Source organism: Equus asinus, chromosome 1 (genome assembly GCF_041296235.1).
Source record: "Equus asinus isolate D_3611 breed Donkey chromosome 1, EquAss-T2T_v2, whole genome shotgun sequence".
NCBI classification, from domain to species: Eukaryota; Metazoa; Chordata; class Mammalia; order Perissodactyla; family Equidae; genus Equus; species Equus asinus.
The window spans coordinates 191,893,319-191,909,869 of NC_091790.1; the positions used below are offsets into that span (position 1 = coordinate 191,893,319).

Sequence of the window (16,551 nt, forward strand, 5' to 3'; positions counted from 1 at the left end):
TATGATTTGCCACTTTGATTTCTGCTGGGTTAGATATTCTGCATTTATGGTTACCAAGCAGTTGGGGATTTACAAATTATTGTGGTTGTTATTTTCTACTTTGGTAGATTTTAAATAATAATATGGAAAGAGGCCCATGATGTATATTAAATGTGAAAAGCAAGTTGCTGAACAGTGCGATTATTATGAACCTAATAATTCATTAAAAAAATTTTTCCAGTGCTTGGGTTTTATTTGTTTGTTTCTGGTTTCAACTTGATAGTTTTCTTATATTATGATCAGAAAATGTGAGTCTATTAACTCATTCTACTTGCTGGCACATGTTTAAGGTTTTTGTAAACATTGATAATATTTTTCATATTTCAGATAAGTAAATTTCAGATAAATAAAAAATTTATATAACAAAGAGAGACCATAAAAGTTTACCATATGAGAAAAAGGAGAAAGCCTTTCTAGAAGCAGTTCTCAAAAACTAAAGCCATAAAAAATAAAAACGGATAAATTTTTCTATAAAAAATTCTAAGGATCTGTTTGGAAAAAATACCATTAAACCAAGTCAGACTGGGGAAAATATTTCCAGAATCTTTGGCAGGCAGTATGTCAAATGTGTTTATAAATTGATAAAAAATGACAATTGGACAGGAAAATAGCAGAGGTTATGAACAGGCAGTTTTTTTTTTTTTTTTTTTTTTTTTGAGGAAGAAGTCCTGAGCTAACTGCTGCCAATCCTCCTCTTTTCGCTGAGGAAGACTGGCCCTGAGCTAACATCCGTGCCCATCTTCCTCTACTTTATGCCTACCACAGCATGGTGTGCCAAGCAGTGCCATGTCCACACTCGGGATCCGAACTGGTGAACCCCGGGCTGCTGAAGCAGAACGTGTGCAGTTAACCACTGTGCCACTGGGCTAGCCCCAGGCAGTTCTGAAAAGAGATACAAATGGTTGATCAATGTGAAAATTTGTTGAATCTCAGTTGTTAAAGAAATGCATCCAGAGATAGCGAAATCTTTTTTTTCTTTGCCTGCCAAATTGGCAAATATTAGAAATATTGAGAAAACTCTGTTAGTACGATAATAACCACTCCACACTGGTAGGAGTACAAATTGGTACAACTTATTGCAGGACCATTTAGTTAGTTATGTATAAATTACCCTTTGACCCAACGATTCTACTACTAGGACTTTATCTTATAGTAACATTCCATGATTTATAAATTTCATGTTTATTTCATCATTATCATACAATATTGAAAGATAAGAGACATTCAAATGTCCACTGGCAGGTGTTATATCCATTTGATGGAATACTATATAGTTAATAAATAAGTGAATGTATTTACTAACACATAAAAGTATCTAAGATAGAGTTAAGTGGGAAAAAAAATCTTACAAGACAGTATGTGTAGTGCCATTTTTTTAATTTTATAAAACAAATTACCTACTAGTATATATACTTATATACATAGAAAAACAACCAGAGGAGTATATACCAGGTTATTAATAGTGGTTATATCTGGAGGTGGGATTATTCCTGAAATGTTTGGATTTTTATGGTTAATTATTAGCGAGATAACTGGTGTTTACTGTTTAATCAATCATTGTATTTATTTGTATTCTGATTTTTCTATTTAACATTATAACATAAGCATTGCCCAGTTTTGTCCCCACTCTGGATAACTGTTGAGAAGTTACATGGATGACTACAGTATAATAGTCAAAATTTTATGATTATTTCTGTGTTAATGGATATCCTCTGTTAGGATTTTTGCAAAAGTGAGTAAAAAATTTTTTCACCACCTCTTTTATACATTTTTATTAGATTTTCTGAATTTTATTTTTAAAAATCTCCCATATTTAGAATAGAACACATCACTTGGTTCACACTCACTTCTCTGGGCTATTTTCTTAAGACCTTCAATGGGTTTGAATTTAAATGGACAATCTAATAATTATTTACTAACCAACTGTTAAATTTCTTCTTCTTGCCTTCCATTGTTTCTACAGAGGCAGTTGGTGTGACTAGTCAGCGACCAGTGTTTTGTCCTTTTCATAAGAAGGAGCAGCTGAAGCTTTACTGTGAAACATGTGACAAACTGACATGTCGAGACTGCCAGTTATTAGAACATAAAGAGCATAGGTATCAGCATCTTTCATTATTTACATAGATTCATAATACAGCTTTATGAAGACTAGAGGTTTACTGGCACCCTAGCCAAAGGCAGTTGGCAAATAATGTTTTGTTTGGCTAGCAGTATGTTGGCACCTTCCAGGATTTATCAACTTTGGCACTATTGACATTTTTCGCCAGATAATTCTTTGGTGTGAGGCACTGTCTGGTGCATTGTATGGTATTTAGCTGCATCTTTGACCTCTATTCACTAGATTCCAGTGGCATCCTCCTGGTTGTGACAAGCAAAACTGTCTCCAGACATTGCCAAATGTGCTGGGGAGTAAAATCACTCTGAGTTTAGAACCACTGGCCTATACGCTGTTTTAATATATGTGGAATTAGTTGCTAGTGTTGTTTAATGGGGAAATTTTACATTAAAAAAAAAAAATCTAGATCTTTTGGTCTTTTTGAGAAAATGGCAGCTGTTGTAGCCCTGGGCCCCATATACCTTCATGTCAGCATTTGGCTGGACTTGACTTTAGTGCTCTTTAGAATGAGGCATGCCTTTTCCAATTCATCATAGTTTCTACTAAAGCTTACGTTTAAATCTTACTTCCACAGGCATTTCAGTTAGCAACCACTAATTTAAACAGTAAAATTCTGGTTAACCGATACAAATATAATAATTGCTTAAAATGGTCTAGGCTCTATATAATGACAGATTAGGTAATTTGGACCACCCATCCCAGGGATGATAACTAGAAGAGCTGGACAAACTGCAGAAATTATTGATAAATTTTAGTGCTTAGTAGTAAAGAATTATTGGACCATGATTGGATTGCAGTGGGGACAGAGAATGGTAGGGGTTTTTTCCCCCTTGAGGCATTTGCCTAGAGATTGAGGAGTACCTTTAATAGGCTCACAAGGCTGGCAATACAGGAATTGGAGTTAAGGGATCACAGGGGTTGAAGGTTTCTCCTTGCTATAAGTTGGGATCCTGAAAGTCTACACTATTATAGTAAAGATGCACTAGCTAGTAAATAGTTCCTCACAAGAACTAAAGCTCAGCATCACATCTTCTTGGTACCCAAAGTTAGATTAAATTGAAATCATAGTGCTGGTGCCCCAAGATACCTGATAGAGCCAAATCTAAATCTTCCACAGAGAAAGAAAACATCATCCTAGGCCTCAAATTTATTCAATAATGAGTTTTTCAAAATGGTCTAGAACGCAATTAGAAGTAACCAAGTATGCTAGGAGATAAGACAATGTGAAAAAAAAACTAGCAGATAAAATAAACAATATAAAAAGACTCTCAGGGCTGCATCTTATTATGTGGAAGATGATAAGAGACAAAGTGGAAAATTTGGGTGGAGAACTAAAAACTTTAAAAAAGAATGAGATGGAAAGTTCAGAAATGAAAATTACAGTAACTGAAATTAACTCATTAGAAGGTTTCACAGCAGATTTGACATTACAGGAAATGAGAATTAATGAACTAGAAGGAAATATTTTAAATATCCAGAATGAAGCATGACAAACAGGAGGATGGAAAGCAGAAGAGGGATAGAGAAGATATAACACAGGTTGTAATTGGGGTCCAAGCAGAGAAGTGGGAGAGGATGGGAAGGAAGCAAGAATTGAAGACAGAATGTAATAGCTTAGAACTACATCTAGCCCATGTTTAAGAAACCCCATAAACCTCAAGCAGGATTATTTAAAAAGAAAGTGATATTTTTAAAGTACAGAAAGAAAAGAATTACAAAACTAAAATCCTATACCTAGTGAACATATTCTTCAAAAAGGAAGGATAATGAAAGATGTTTTCAGACAAAATGAAGTGGGAGAATATATCCCCAGTAAACCCTCACTAAAGTACACTTTAGACAGCGGACGAAAAATAATAGGTGATGCATGACCGAAAAAGAGCAATTAAAATGATAAGTATGAGTAAATCTAAATGTTGACTTATGAAACAAAAATGTCTTGTTGGTGTGTGTTATGTGTGTGTATTGTATATCACAGAGCATAAATGTTAGGAAGGTGTGAAGTTTGTATTCTAAGGCTCATACATAGTTTAGGCTGAGGGAAAAAGTACAAATTAATATTAGATGATAAGTTAAGATCTGCATTTTGTAATGTCTAGAGGAGTCTCTAAAAGAAAAGTGAAAGTATCTATGAGTATCAGGATAACAGAGGGGAGAAAGTAGAATAATTAATCAGTCTAAACACTGGCCCAAAAAGGAAAAAGGAACAAAGAACAGATGGGATTTAATAAAGACTTGATAAGTTAGTAGATCTAAAAATATATTTGTAATTATAATAAATGTAAATGGATAAAATGTTCCAAATTAAAAGATTTCAGTCTGGATAGGAAATAAAACAGAAAACCTGGTATTTGCTTTTTAAAAGAAACATCTAAAACCTGAGTATATAAAAAGAATGATGGGAAAAGATAGGCCATACAAACACGAACCAAAGACAGGCTGGTATAGCAGACAGATACAGAGAGGGAAACTTTATAGTGATAAAAGGTTCTCTACATCTAAAAGATAGAACAGTTCTAAATTTATATGCCCCCTAACTTTGAAGTATGTAAAGAAAAATGACAGAACTTAGAATAAATAGACAAACCCACAGAGTGGGAAATTTTAACATGCTTCTCAATAATTGACAAAACAAGCAGACCAAAAATCAGCATATTTCAGTAAGATTCAAATAACACACTTAGCAAATGACCTCATGGATGTTAAGGAAGAGTGCACCCAATAATATACAGTCTTTTCAAACATAAAAAGAAAAAGTTGAATTGACTATATGCCGTCAGTCTTAAATTTGAAAGGATTGAAATCGTATAAAGTCTTCTGTAAACTCAATGTAGTTAGTTTAGAAAACAATAGATGAGACAATCTCCATATATTTGAAAATGAAGAAATGCAATTCATATGAAAACTAAATGCAATGATGCATGATTCTGGACTGTGTCCTGGACTAGAAGGGGAAAAGTGATACAGAGGACATTATTGAGACAAATGGCATAATTGGAATATGGTCTGTAGATTAGATGAAAGTATTATCTCAATGTCAATTTTCCTTCCTGTATTTAATAATTATACTATGGTTACATAATAGAATATCCTTGTTTTTAGGAAATGCATAGTAATTGCTAAGGCATTAAAGTGCTATGATGCAATATTTGAAAAACTGTGTAAACGTATATGTGAGATCTCTATACTATTGCAAATTTAACTTTGCCATTATTTCATAATAAACAATTAAAAGTAAATAAAGCATGAAAGGAGAAATCCCAATAGATATTAGAAAATATTTTTATCTAAATGATAGTGAAAATACTATCCTTGAATTATACTGCTAAAACCATGATTTGAGGGAAATATGTATCATTAAGTACATATATTAGATAGTGAGGATTAAAGGTAAATGTGCTAAACGTTTATCTCAACTTGAAAAAAAACCCAGCAAATTAAACCCAAAGTAAGTGGGAAAGAGGACAATAAAGACAAGTGCAGAAATTAATGAAATAGTCAAAGCCAAAAATTGGATCTTTCAAAAGACAAGTAAAACTAACAAATCCCTTTATGAATGATTAAGGAGAGAGCAGGCTCAAATAACCAATGTCAGGAGCGAAAAGGGGGCATCACCTCCTTTTCTAAAGGCAGTTAAGAATATTAAAAAGATATCTGTCGATAGATTTGAAACTTTTGTTTTTTTTAAAGATTTTATTTTTTCCCTTTTCTCCCCAAAGCCGCCCAGTACATAGTTGTATATTCTTCATTGTGGGTCCTTCTAGTTGTGGTATGTGGGACGCTGCCTCAGTGTGGTTTGATGAGCAGTGCCATGACCGCGCCCAGGATTCGAACCAACGAAACACTGGGCCGCCTGCAGCAGAGCTCGACTTAACCACTCGGCCATGGGCCAGCCCCTAGATTTGAAAATTTTTAAGTGAAAAGGGATAATTCTTAGAAAATATACCTTACCAAAACTAGCACAAGATAAAATAGAAAATCAGAACAGTCCTTTAATGTAAATCTAAAATTTTATAACTTTCCCACAAAGAAAACTACAGACCCAGATGACTTATGCTGATGAATCTACAACATAGGCAAGATAAAAATAATGCCTTTTTAATACAGTCTTGTCCAAAGAATGATAAAAGAATGAATTCTCTCGAACTTGTTTTATAAAGAATAAAAATAGAAAATTACAGGCTAGTCTTACCCATGAAATGAATATAAAAATTCTAAGAAATAAATTAGGAAACCAAATCCAGTAGTATTGTGATTTGTGGACAATATAATCACAACCAATTTGGCATTTATTTTAGCACTAAAGAGTTCATTTAACATGTGAACATCATTCATGTAATTCATCATATTAAAGAAATAAAGGTAAAAATTATATGACTATCTCAATAGAGGCAGAAGAAACATTCAATTAAAAAAATAAATCCATGATAGAAAGTTTTAGCAAACTAGGAATATAAGGAAATTTGCTAAACCTGATAAAGATTATCTATGAAAAGAACTAGAAAAAACATCATAATGGAATGTTGAAAGTTTTTACATTGAGTTTAGGAACAAGACAAAGATGACAATTTCATTTAACATTACATTGTAATAAGGTCCCAAACAGTGTAGTAATGAAAAAAAAGTTTACTAAGATAAAAAACTTGTCACCTAAGAAAGAATTTAAAATGTCATTGTTTATAAATATGGTTATGTACAGACAAAATCCAATAGAAATATTATCAACTGTATGTCCCTCTTTTTTTTTTAACTCTGGCATTACATTTCTGTTTATAGTACTCATTGATTTAATTACACTTAGACTTTTAAATCATGTTATGTAAAACACTGTATTTTGTGCTTTTTATGAAAAACTGTTAATGAAACTCTTCATGGGTATCTTCTACATCATTGTCTGTTTCTCTAGAGCTACTCGAGTCATCTTGTGTAGTTTGTCAGAGATTGTCATCTTCACTTCCAAGTTAAATTACTTTAAAGTGCTGTGTTTTATGATATTGTTGCTTGAAGCTTTATCACATGCAAGGGATACCATCAGGAGTTTAGCCTCCCCACCCCCCTGTCCCAATTTATCTTAAAGGCTTATATTTGTGGCTTCTATAGCACAATTACGTATTGTTTAAAAGTGATCTTCAGGGGCCAGCCGCGTGGCACAGCGGTTAAGTTCGCACATTCCACTTCTCAGTGGCCAGGGGTTCGCTGGTTCCGATCCTGGTCGCGGACATGGCACCACTTGGCAAATGCCATGCTGTGGTAGGCGTCCCACGTAGAAAGTAGAGGAAGATGGGGCGTGGATGTTAGCTCAGGGCCAGTCTTCCTCAGCAAAAAGAGGAGGATTGGCAGTAGTTAGCTCAGGGCTAATCTTCTTCAAAAAAACAAAAAAGTGATCTTCAAAATGTTTATTTACAGCGTCAAGCTTTCATAATTATTAACTTGCAAAACAGTTAATAAATATGCTTAAATATCTATGATTACTTTTTGCCAGGTCTGCCAAGTGACCCTGTAAGCCTCTAAAACTATGAATGATAGATGTGTGTCTTTCCCAAATTTTCAAAATAATTTAAAGAGTGTTCATGAGTAATATCTGTAATGACTTTGTCTTTCTTAAGGCGTAATTTTGAGAGGAAGGGAAACCCTGCCTTCTAGGGATTTATTTGGTATTTTAAAGATTATTAATACTCTTGTTATCTTAAATAGTTTTCTATTAGTTACTTCTTTGCTTTGGGACTTTTCCTGATTTTAGACAGATATATTTGTGTGAAATAATTATTTACTTATTTCTTCAGATATCAATTTATAGAAGAAGCTTTTCAGAATCAGAAAGTGATCATAGACACACTAATCACCAAACTGATGGAAAAAACGAAATACATAAAATTCACAGGAAATCAGATCCAAAACAGGTAAGTTTACATTTATAGTATTATAATTAATCATCTTTATATAATGTGTAAAGTATATTCATTTTTAGAACAGACATTTTATTCAACTCATGGTAAAGTAGGTCTAAGTAAGCTGTCAGATGGCTCTAATAATGCATAGTTGATAAGACTTTTCCAGAAACTTTGGGTTTCTGGGAACTTTGAGTTGGAAAGTTTTCTTTTCAGCCATGAAATTTCAAAACTATTATGGTAATAACCTACGTTTAGTAATGGCTCATTCATCTGGCAGGTAATGACAATTTATAATTATCTGATGTTTTCCAATTTTAACAAAATGCCAGGATTTAAAAACAAAATCAACCATTTTTGCCAGTATTGTGAAGTATTTTGACACTTGATTATATGCATAATTGCTATTTTAAGGATTGCTAAACTTTAAGATGCCTCCTCTGGGCTGTCATGTTTTGACTGCAATGAAGTCTTAGGACACCAGGAGACAGGGATTGTTAAACTGTTTCACATACCTTTTATTCCTTGTCAGATACAGTACTTAAACAGTTTCTACATATTACCTGTTATACCTTTTGCCCTCCAAAGGAGGAAATCATTAACTGTCCAAAGGCTCATGTCTCCTGATTCAGTGACTGGGAGAACAAACCACTAACCTCCATGGGGAAGAGGGAGTTTGTGCAACCTCTCCCCCACTTCTGTTTTTGGTGAGGAAGATTGGCCCTTTGCTAACATCTGTGCCAATCTTTCCTCTACTTTGTATGTGAGTCACCACCACAGCATGACTTGATGAGTGGTGTAGGTCCACACCCAAGATCAAAACCCACAAACCCAGGCCACCAAAGCAGAGCTCACTGAACTTAACCACTATGCCACCAGGTCAGTCTCCTAGCCCCTTTTTTGTCATCTCATTTGGGGCACACACTGACATTTTACCACTTTACAATGCCTATGAAATCCCATGTCCCCTTTCTTTTTGTTGTTTTGCATACAAGAGTAACATGTCACTGCCTAGATAGATCAAGAAATGCTTATTAGAAAGAGCCTGAATAAGAGAGGCCTTACAGGACGTTTGAATGTTGGTCCTAGGGAAAACTGTGTCAGCCTTTTGTGGTTTATCTTCTTTAAAATCAAGCATCATAATCTGTTATTCTTACCATTTTGGAACATGGCTAGGCTGGAGCATTCAGGATTTTATTTCAAAGAATTCCCTGGTTTACCTGGCTTTCCTTAGAAGATCCTTAAACATAATTTAATCTTTTCTTGATGCCCCAGTCTTATTATTATATCTATTCATTATTATACATTGTGGTAATAACAGTTCTATGCTGTGTCTTTTAGTTTTTATTATTACTATCAGCTCTCATTTCATTTTACCTTTCTCTTGCATAAACTATAGTTAACCAAATACTATTTCCTTTACCAAATTCTAATCACAATACGGTATTTTGCCAAATAGAGTACTTGATGGGTTTAAAAGTTTTTGTATCTGAGTAATTGAAAATTTGTAATGAATATTTATGGAATGATGAGGAGAAATAATTATAGGCATTTCTACCATCTTGTGGCAAGTGGTAGCAATTGTAAAATAATTAATTTTATGTAAAAGATCTACTTTTGGTGAAATTGGTGCTTTTGACTTTTTTCTCACTCTTTCACTTATATATATTGTATGAACTATGGGGTGAAGTTCTTAGTTTTATTTCTGTATGCATGTACATTTGTTCCAACACCATTTCTTGAAAAGACCATCCTGTTGTTATTGAATTGCCTTCACACCTTTGTAGAAAATCAGTTGACCATATATGAGTGGGGTTATTTCTGGACTCTCTATTCTGTTCCATTGTGTTTTTCTTTTTTGCCAATACCCTACTTTCTTCATGAGTATAGCTTTTTATAGTAAATCTTAAAATCATATAAGTGTGAATTCTGCAAATTGGTTTTTTTTACCTTGTATTCATGGTTTATGCTGTTTTTGCAAAGTAATGCATTGTTGTGGTGAAGGGTTTTGGCTTTTGAATTGAGGTAAGAGTTAAAGAATCTTCGGATGAGGTGCTAATTGCTCACACTTTTGTAGCCTACCTGATTATAGATGGATTGTGTTCACTGGACTAACTTACTTTTCTGTTACTTCATTTTTATGCACATGCAAACATGGCACTGCTTGTCTCTCTTTCATCCTGTTCTACCACCATGAGGATTAGTTCTTTTGAAGTTGTTTGCTTCTCAGACCTATCTGATTTACTTGATCCTGTAGCCAATATTAATGTCAAATACTTATTTTGAAGAATTTCCAGCAGAGAATAAAATCTCTGCCCTTTTGGTCTTAAGTTTTGGAGGGTAACTGAGAGAAGCAGACAGAAGAAATGAAGCTTTTTACTTATCTCATAATGTTTGGTGGATGCCCCGTTATTCTCTTCTGCTTCCATAAGATACTGTGGTGTGAAGCTATCTGTTTTCTTTCTGTTCATCTTAATCTCCATGAAAACAGCATTCCTATTTTCTCTAATCAAAGGAAAAAAGGTATATAGTTGTTGTTGAAGCATAAAGTCGTTGACTGCTTATTTCAAGACAAATGTGTTGTTAAAAGTAGCAGACTACTATTGTTGATTTTTTTTTTGCTTCTATTCAGGTATAATAAATACTGTAGCAATTCAGATGACTAAGATAAGAGTGCCAAATTTACATTTTTCTACTTCTTAGTTGCAGTGAATACAATAAAACTCATTCAGAGTCATGGTTTTCTTTATCTTGTTTATAAGTCATTTTTTTGTCCATCCTTTTAGGCCGAGTATTGATGTTCTTGGGTGTCATTATAATCTTTCTAAACCATATTTTCTTGAAATATGTTCATTCTCTTGCAATTTTTTACATTTTGATTTTAAGATTGAAATAAGTGACTATGTCTTTCAGAAGAATTTCATTTCTGCTGTCTCATCTTCAAGAAAGTCAATTTAAACTGAAGGACCCTTAGAAATAGATGAGCTTTTAAGAGTTGAAAATATATTGGTCTAATTTTAACATTAAAAAATCAATTTTAAATATTGTAAAAAAAATCTTCTGCTTTACAGTTTAGATTTTCCCCCTTTTATTTAATTTCCAGGATAATTGAAGTAAATCAAAATCAAAAGCAGGTGGAGCAGGATATTAAAGTTGCTATATTTACGTTGATGGTAGAAATAAATAAAAAAGGAAAAGCTCTCCTACATCAGCTTGAGGTAAGTTACTGTAGTGATTGAACATAGTATTTTCTCGTGTGTTTGTGAATTTGAAATCGCCTTTTTCATGTAATTGTTTCCATTTATGATTCAATAATATTTCTGCTTCATTTGCATTCTTTCTTTCTCAGGTTCTACATTGTAGCTGACAGTTTATGGGTTTATAATACACTAGGAATGTCTTAATCCTTATTGTTTACTTCACAGTGCAAAGCATAATGCCTTGCTTGAAGGAGGAGCTCTGTAAATGTTGAAGAGATGAATCATTTTAGAGATTCATTGAAGTGACGTCTTTGTCACTAAAGGAGGGCAATTGAGCAAAATTTTTTGGAAAGATACACTAAGTTAGCTATATTTAGTTCTCAAATATATACGTTTAGTCTTATGAGAAATTAGGTGAAAGTATGTGCCTCTTGCCCTCAACATTTTATAGTCGTAACTATGAACGCAGTAGTTAGGGAGAGATGCTCAAGGCACTTAGCATAGTAGTTTCTCACTGCAGGTATAAAAAACATTACTATCTTAATCAGCTTTTTTATGCTCATGCAGGTCAAGATCCCAAGACAGTGTTTGACTTCAATTAATATGAGGCTACAACTTTTACATTATATATTAACATATTAATTGCATGATATATTAGTGTTGAATTAATATATTGGTGCAGAAAGAATTCACAGTAAAGAAGCAATTTAGAAGGAGAAGAGAATAAAAAATTTTGATGTTTGAAGATTAAAAAAAAGACTCCTAGGAATAATTTAGTTGAACCTCTTTATTTTATAGTTGACAAAATTAAGTCTTTGTCAGAAAGTTCTGTCCTTCCTGGGAAAGCATGGTCATTCCCATGGTTTATCAACCATTCAGGAAACAGAGACTAAAATAATTCTGTTCTTTTGTAAATAAATACTTAGTAAAGAAGTATTCTGGCTAGGAGGAATCAGATCCCATTTACAGTAACTTTATATATGTTTTTTTGTGAGGAAGATTTGCCCTGAGCTAACGGCCATTGCTAGTCCTCCTCTTTTTTTTTTTTTTTTTTTTTTTGCTTGAGGAAGATTAGCCCTGAGCTAACACTGTGCCAGCCTTCCTCTGCTTTGTATGTGGGATACCTCCACAGCATGGCTAATGAGTGGAGTAGGTCTGCACCTGGGATCCAAACCTGTGAATTCGGGCCACCGAAGTGGAGTGCGTGGAACTTTAACCACTCAGCCATGGGGCCAGCCCCCTACAGTAACTATATTTTCAAGCATTTAAACAATTTAAAAAGCTTTCAAAGCTCTGTTTAAAATGAGACATCTCTTAGATTTGCTTTCTCAGAGATTGGTAGTGCATGCATTGCTGTGGCTTTTTCCAAACTTCACTGTAAGTCAGAATCACTTGTGTTTTTTTAAAAAAAGGAAGATAAGGAACAAAAGATATCCAGATCTCCAAATCTCTAGACATGAATCTGGTCATCAGTATTAGATTTAATCAATTTTATTGACATATTTTTACAGCACTTTTTAAATATGCCTCTAGTCCTCATACCCCTTTTGCTGGTTCACAAAATCCTCCTTTAAGGCAAATAAAATATAGCCAGGTTTATATAAGATTCAAGAGAAATTGGCCCAAATAGTTGTTACCATAGAAGATCAAGAATGTAGGGCTTCTGATTCTCAATTTGCAATGTCCCCAAAAGTCAACAGAGTTTCTATTCTTTTAGAATGTCTCCAAAGAAACATTTAGTTTTTAGAGAGGTCAGAAACAATCTAAGTAAGTAAGTTATCTCTGAACTTAAATTAGACATGACAAACCATTGACAGTCACTGTGTTTTTTCCTTCATTCAATTTAGCACATGTGTATTTTCTAGATTTGAAACTAACTAGGGCCAGGCTCTAGGTTCATTTTTAAATTGAGAATATAAGTCCTTATTGGAGTGTAGCAATTTTACTTTTTTTTTTCCATTGCTGAGGAAGATTTGTCCTGAGCTAACATCTGTGCCAGTCTTCCTCTATTTTGTATGTGCGTTGCTGCCACAGCATGCCCACTGACAAGTGGTGTAGGTTTCCACCTGGGAACCGAACTGGAGCCACCAAAGCAGAGTGCACCGAACTTAACCACTAGGCCACAGGGCCAGCCCTAGCAATTTTACTTTCAAACTTTTTTTCAGAACCAATAGAAAGCCCTATTCTTTTCCCCTTTCACTGCCAGGTAAAGGAGATTTTTGGCTAGAGACCTTTAAAATAACCCAAGTTTAGTGCTCTCCACTTTTGATTAACCTGTGTTCTTGCATGTGTACTTTGCTTAGAGAAGTTCTATATTCTGTTTTTAGGTAGCTTTTCTGAGAATGCATTGGTACCATTAGTCACTGTATCAATTGGCTACTATGGTAATTCTCAATAGAGAAAAATAATATGATGCCTTTTTTACCACAAAGCAAGCATAGTGTTGTCTACCACATGGCATGACTGGGCACAAACCTGTTGCAATCAGGACTAGAATGCCTAAAAGGGGAAATCATGTGATTGAATAAATCATGTGATCTAGTAACTTTACTAGATTGCCGGATGGTACATCTATTTTATTTGTGAGTATGGAATTTAACAGCCATTTGCAGTATTATAGTTAATCCCCTTTTTTTTGCCCCCTTTTGAATATTGGAAGATGCATGAACAGAGACCTAAATCCCAGAATATGTAAAACCAGACGAAGGGCCTAGGGGAGGTGGGCAGCAGGGGTGGTGGTGGCAGCAGCAGCAGCTGCAGTGTTTGGAGCAGTTTTTTCCTGTAGTGAGAGTGATCCTTTTCACTAAGGGGAAAAAAACCACTCAGTATTTTCAGTTTCTGTCACTTGAGTTCTTAGCAGTGGTAGTTATTCTGATTTGGTAATCTGAAAATAACCATTAAGTATATATGTTATATGCAGAACTAATTTTGAAATTATTCTCTTCTTCTCAGAGCCTTGCAAAGGACCATCGCATGAAACTTATGCAACAACAACAGGAAGTGGCTGGACTTTCTAAACAGTTAGAACATGTCATGCATTTTTCTAAATGGGCAGTTTCCAGTGGCAGCAGTACAGCATTGCTTTATAGCAAGCGACTGGTAAGATAGACCAAGTATGGCATTTAACATACCATCAAAATACATAGAGAAATGGTGGAGTTATTGAAATACTTAAAATTCAGAAGTGTTTGGTTTTAAAAATATTATTTTTAACTGCCATGATTTAGGTCTAATAACTTCAGTTTATTTTATTTTTTCTAAGATTGGCACCTGAGCTAACAACTGTTGCCAGTCCTTTTTTTTCCCCCTGCTTTTTCTCCCCCAATCCCCCCAGAACATAGTTGTATGTTTTTAGTTGTGGGTCCTCATAATTGTGGCATGTGGGGCACCGCCTCAATGTGGCCTGATAAGCAGTGCCATGTCCATGCCCAGGATCCGAACAGGCGATACCCTGGGCGGCCGAAGGCAGAGTGAGTGAACTTAACCACTTGGCCATGGGGCCGGCCCTCTAATAACTTCAGTTTAAATCTACCATTGTCGCTCCTATTTTTTTCTTTTCCAAGCTTTCTCTGATTAGTGGCAATTGAACTTCACAGTAATAATAATGATAATAGTAAACATTTCCTCATGATCTGTAGTGTGCCAGGCACTAATTCTAAGCATTTTCCATGTAATGTTTCACTTAAACTTTTACATCATTTTTATGAGATAGATATACCTATGCACCCCGGTTGTATGGGTGATGAAACCAAGGCACAGAATTAAGTAACATGCCTCAGGTCACACAGTCAGAGGTAAAGGCAGAACTCTAACTCAGACACCTGAGCCTGCAGACTGTGTTCCTGTTGTCAGCTCTGCATTGTTTACTCTGAGCAGTATATGGTGCTGGATATTTTAACCGCATTTGCTATAGAAAAGTGGCTCTGTGATTTGATAAACTATTTTGATAGTAGTCTGGAGCCTTGCTACTGAAAATATGGTCACTGCATACTAATCATCTGAGGAGTCTAGTTGAGTAGATCTGGAGTAGAGCCAGATTCTGTAAACAAGCTCCCAGGTGATCTAATGCTGCTGGTCTGTAGACCATGCCTTTAGGAGCAAGGGTCTAGGAGACATTTAGCCACTGGAAGTCAAACCATATAAACATTCTTAAAAATTCCTGCTTTACTTTCATTTTATTTAAGATTCTACAGAGACTGATACTTTGAAATCAAATTATGACATCCAAATCAGTTTTCTATTCACCTACTCCATTTTTGGAATCAAGTGGCAGAAATTTCCTGTGACTGTTTTAAAATAAGGAAGTGCACTTCTGGATAAACTTTCTAGAAATAGGTTCAAATATTGAGTGACTTATCAGAAAACTGATATGTAACTGTTTCAAAAACTATTCCTAATCATGAATTGTATTCAACTCTTAGGATTTTTTTTTCCATAATTATCAATGAGGTAGTTTCTCAGTTTTGGGTCTTTTTTTCTTTTTCTTTATTTTTGTAAACTGTTTCACTGGTCTTGTGAAAAACAGCTTCTATATAGTACATGCCTTCTGTTACTTACAGTTTCCTGAAAGTCAAACAGAGAAGGGATAAAAGGAGAAAGTGAGAGAATTGTCTTTTTTCAACTAGACTCATTAGGAATATTTTTACTTGTATGTGTGTAAGAAAGCATATTAATCGCACAGTCTCCTTATCAGTTAAAAAATTTGTTTCTCTAATTTTATTGTGATTTTTGTTTGTGATTATAATATGGAGAAAACAGTAAAAACAGAAGATAGGATTACTTAATCTGTACAATGATCTCTTGAAATAGGAGTGAGGGAGATTGTTCTCTAGATTATGCATAGGAGAAAATAGGTACAGCAAATCTTAAGTAACCAATATTACCAGATTCCTGGTTGACTAAATTGTGCTTTTCTAATTTTTAGAAGCCTGTGGAACCAAAGTGGGTTGATGCATCGCTAGTAGCAGATGTAGTTAATAAAATAATTTGCCTGTAATGATGCAAAGCTGAGGCTTGTGATTATTTTTAAATATTTAGAAGGGATTTCCAACCTCAGAAAATTTGAAAATTGCTATATTATATAACTCTTCTTCAGAGTTCGTATGCTTTGTGAATATAGCCCTGTTTACACAGGTTATCCTTTAAATGATGGCTTTTATATGCTTAAAACATTTTTTTAAAATGCCTCGTGGGCCTGAAATTTCAAGCTTGCAATTCTTAGTTCATCTTTTTGCTGGATAAGGAGGGATTTGAGGGATTGAGAGTAAGAGTAATGGTAAGGTGAAGTCAAAGGACAGGGAAAATTTTT

The 16,551-nt window shown here is 34.4% G+C and overlaps 1 protein-coding gene across 4 annotated transcripts in view; it reads left to right on the forward strand.

Annotated features, from left to right (window-relative positions):
* The window catches only part of TRIM24 (tripartite motif containing 24), a 102,728-nt gene that overhangs the window by 59,525 nt on the left and 26,652 nt on the right, over positions 1–16,551 (forward strand). For all 4 annotated transcript variants that reach the window (XM_044778022.2, XM_044778120.2, XM_044778078.2 and 1 more), the window contains exons 4-7: positions 2,003–2,135; positions 7,939–8,055; positions 11,147–11,261; positions 14,196–14,342. In XM_044778022.2, coding sequence (XP_044633957.2) covers positions 2,003–2,135; positions 7,939–8,055; positions 11,147–11,261; positions 14,196–14,342 — 512 coding nt within the window. The remainder of the gene's footprint in view (positions 1–2,002; positions 2,136–7,938; positions 8,056–11,146; positions 11,262–14,195; positions 14,343–16,551) is intronic.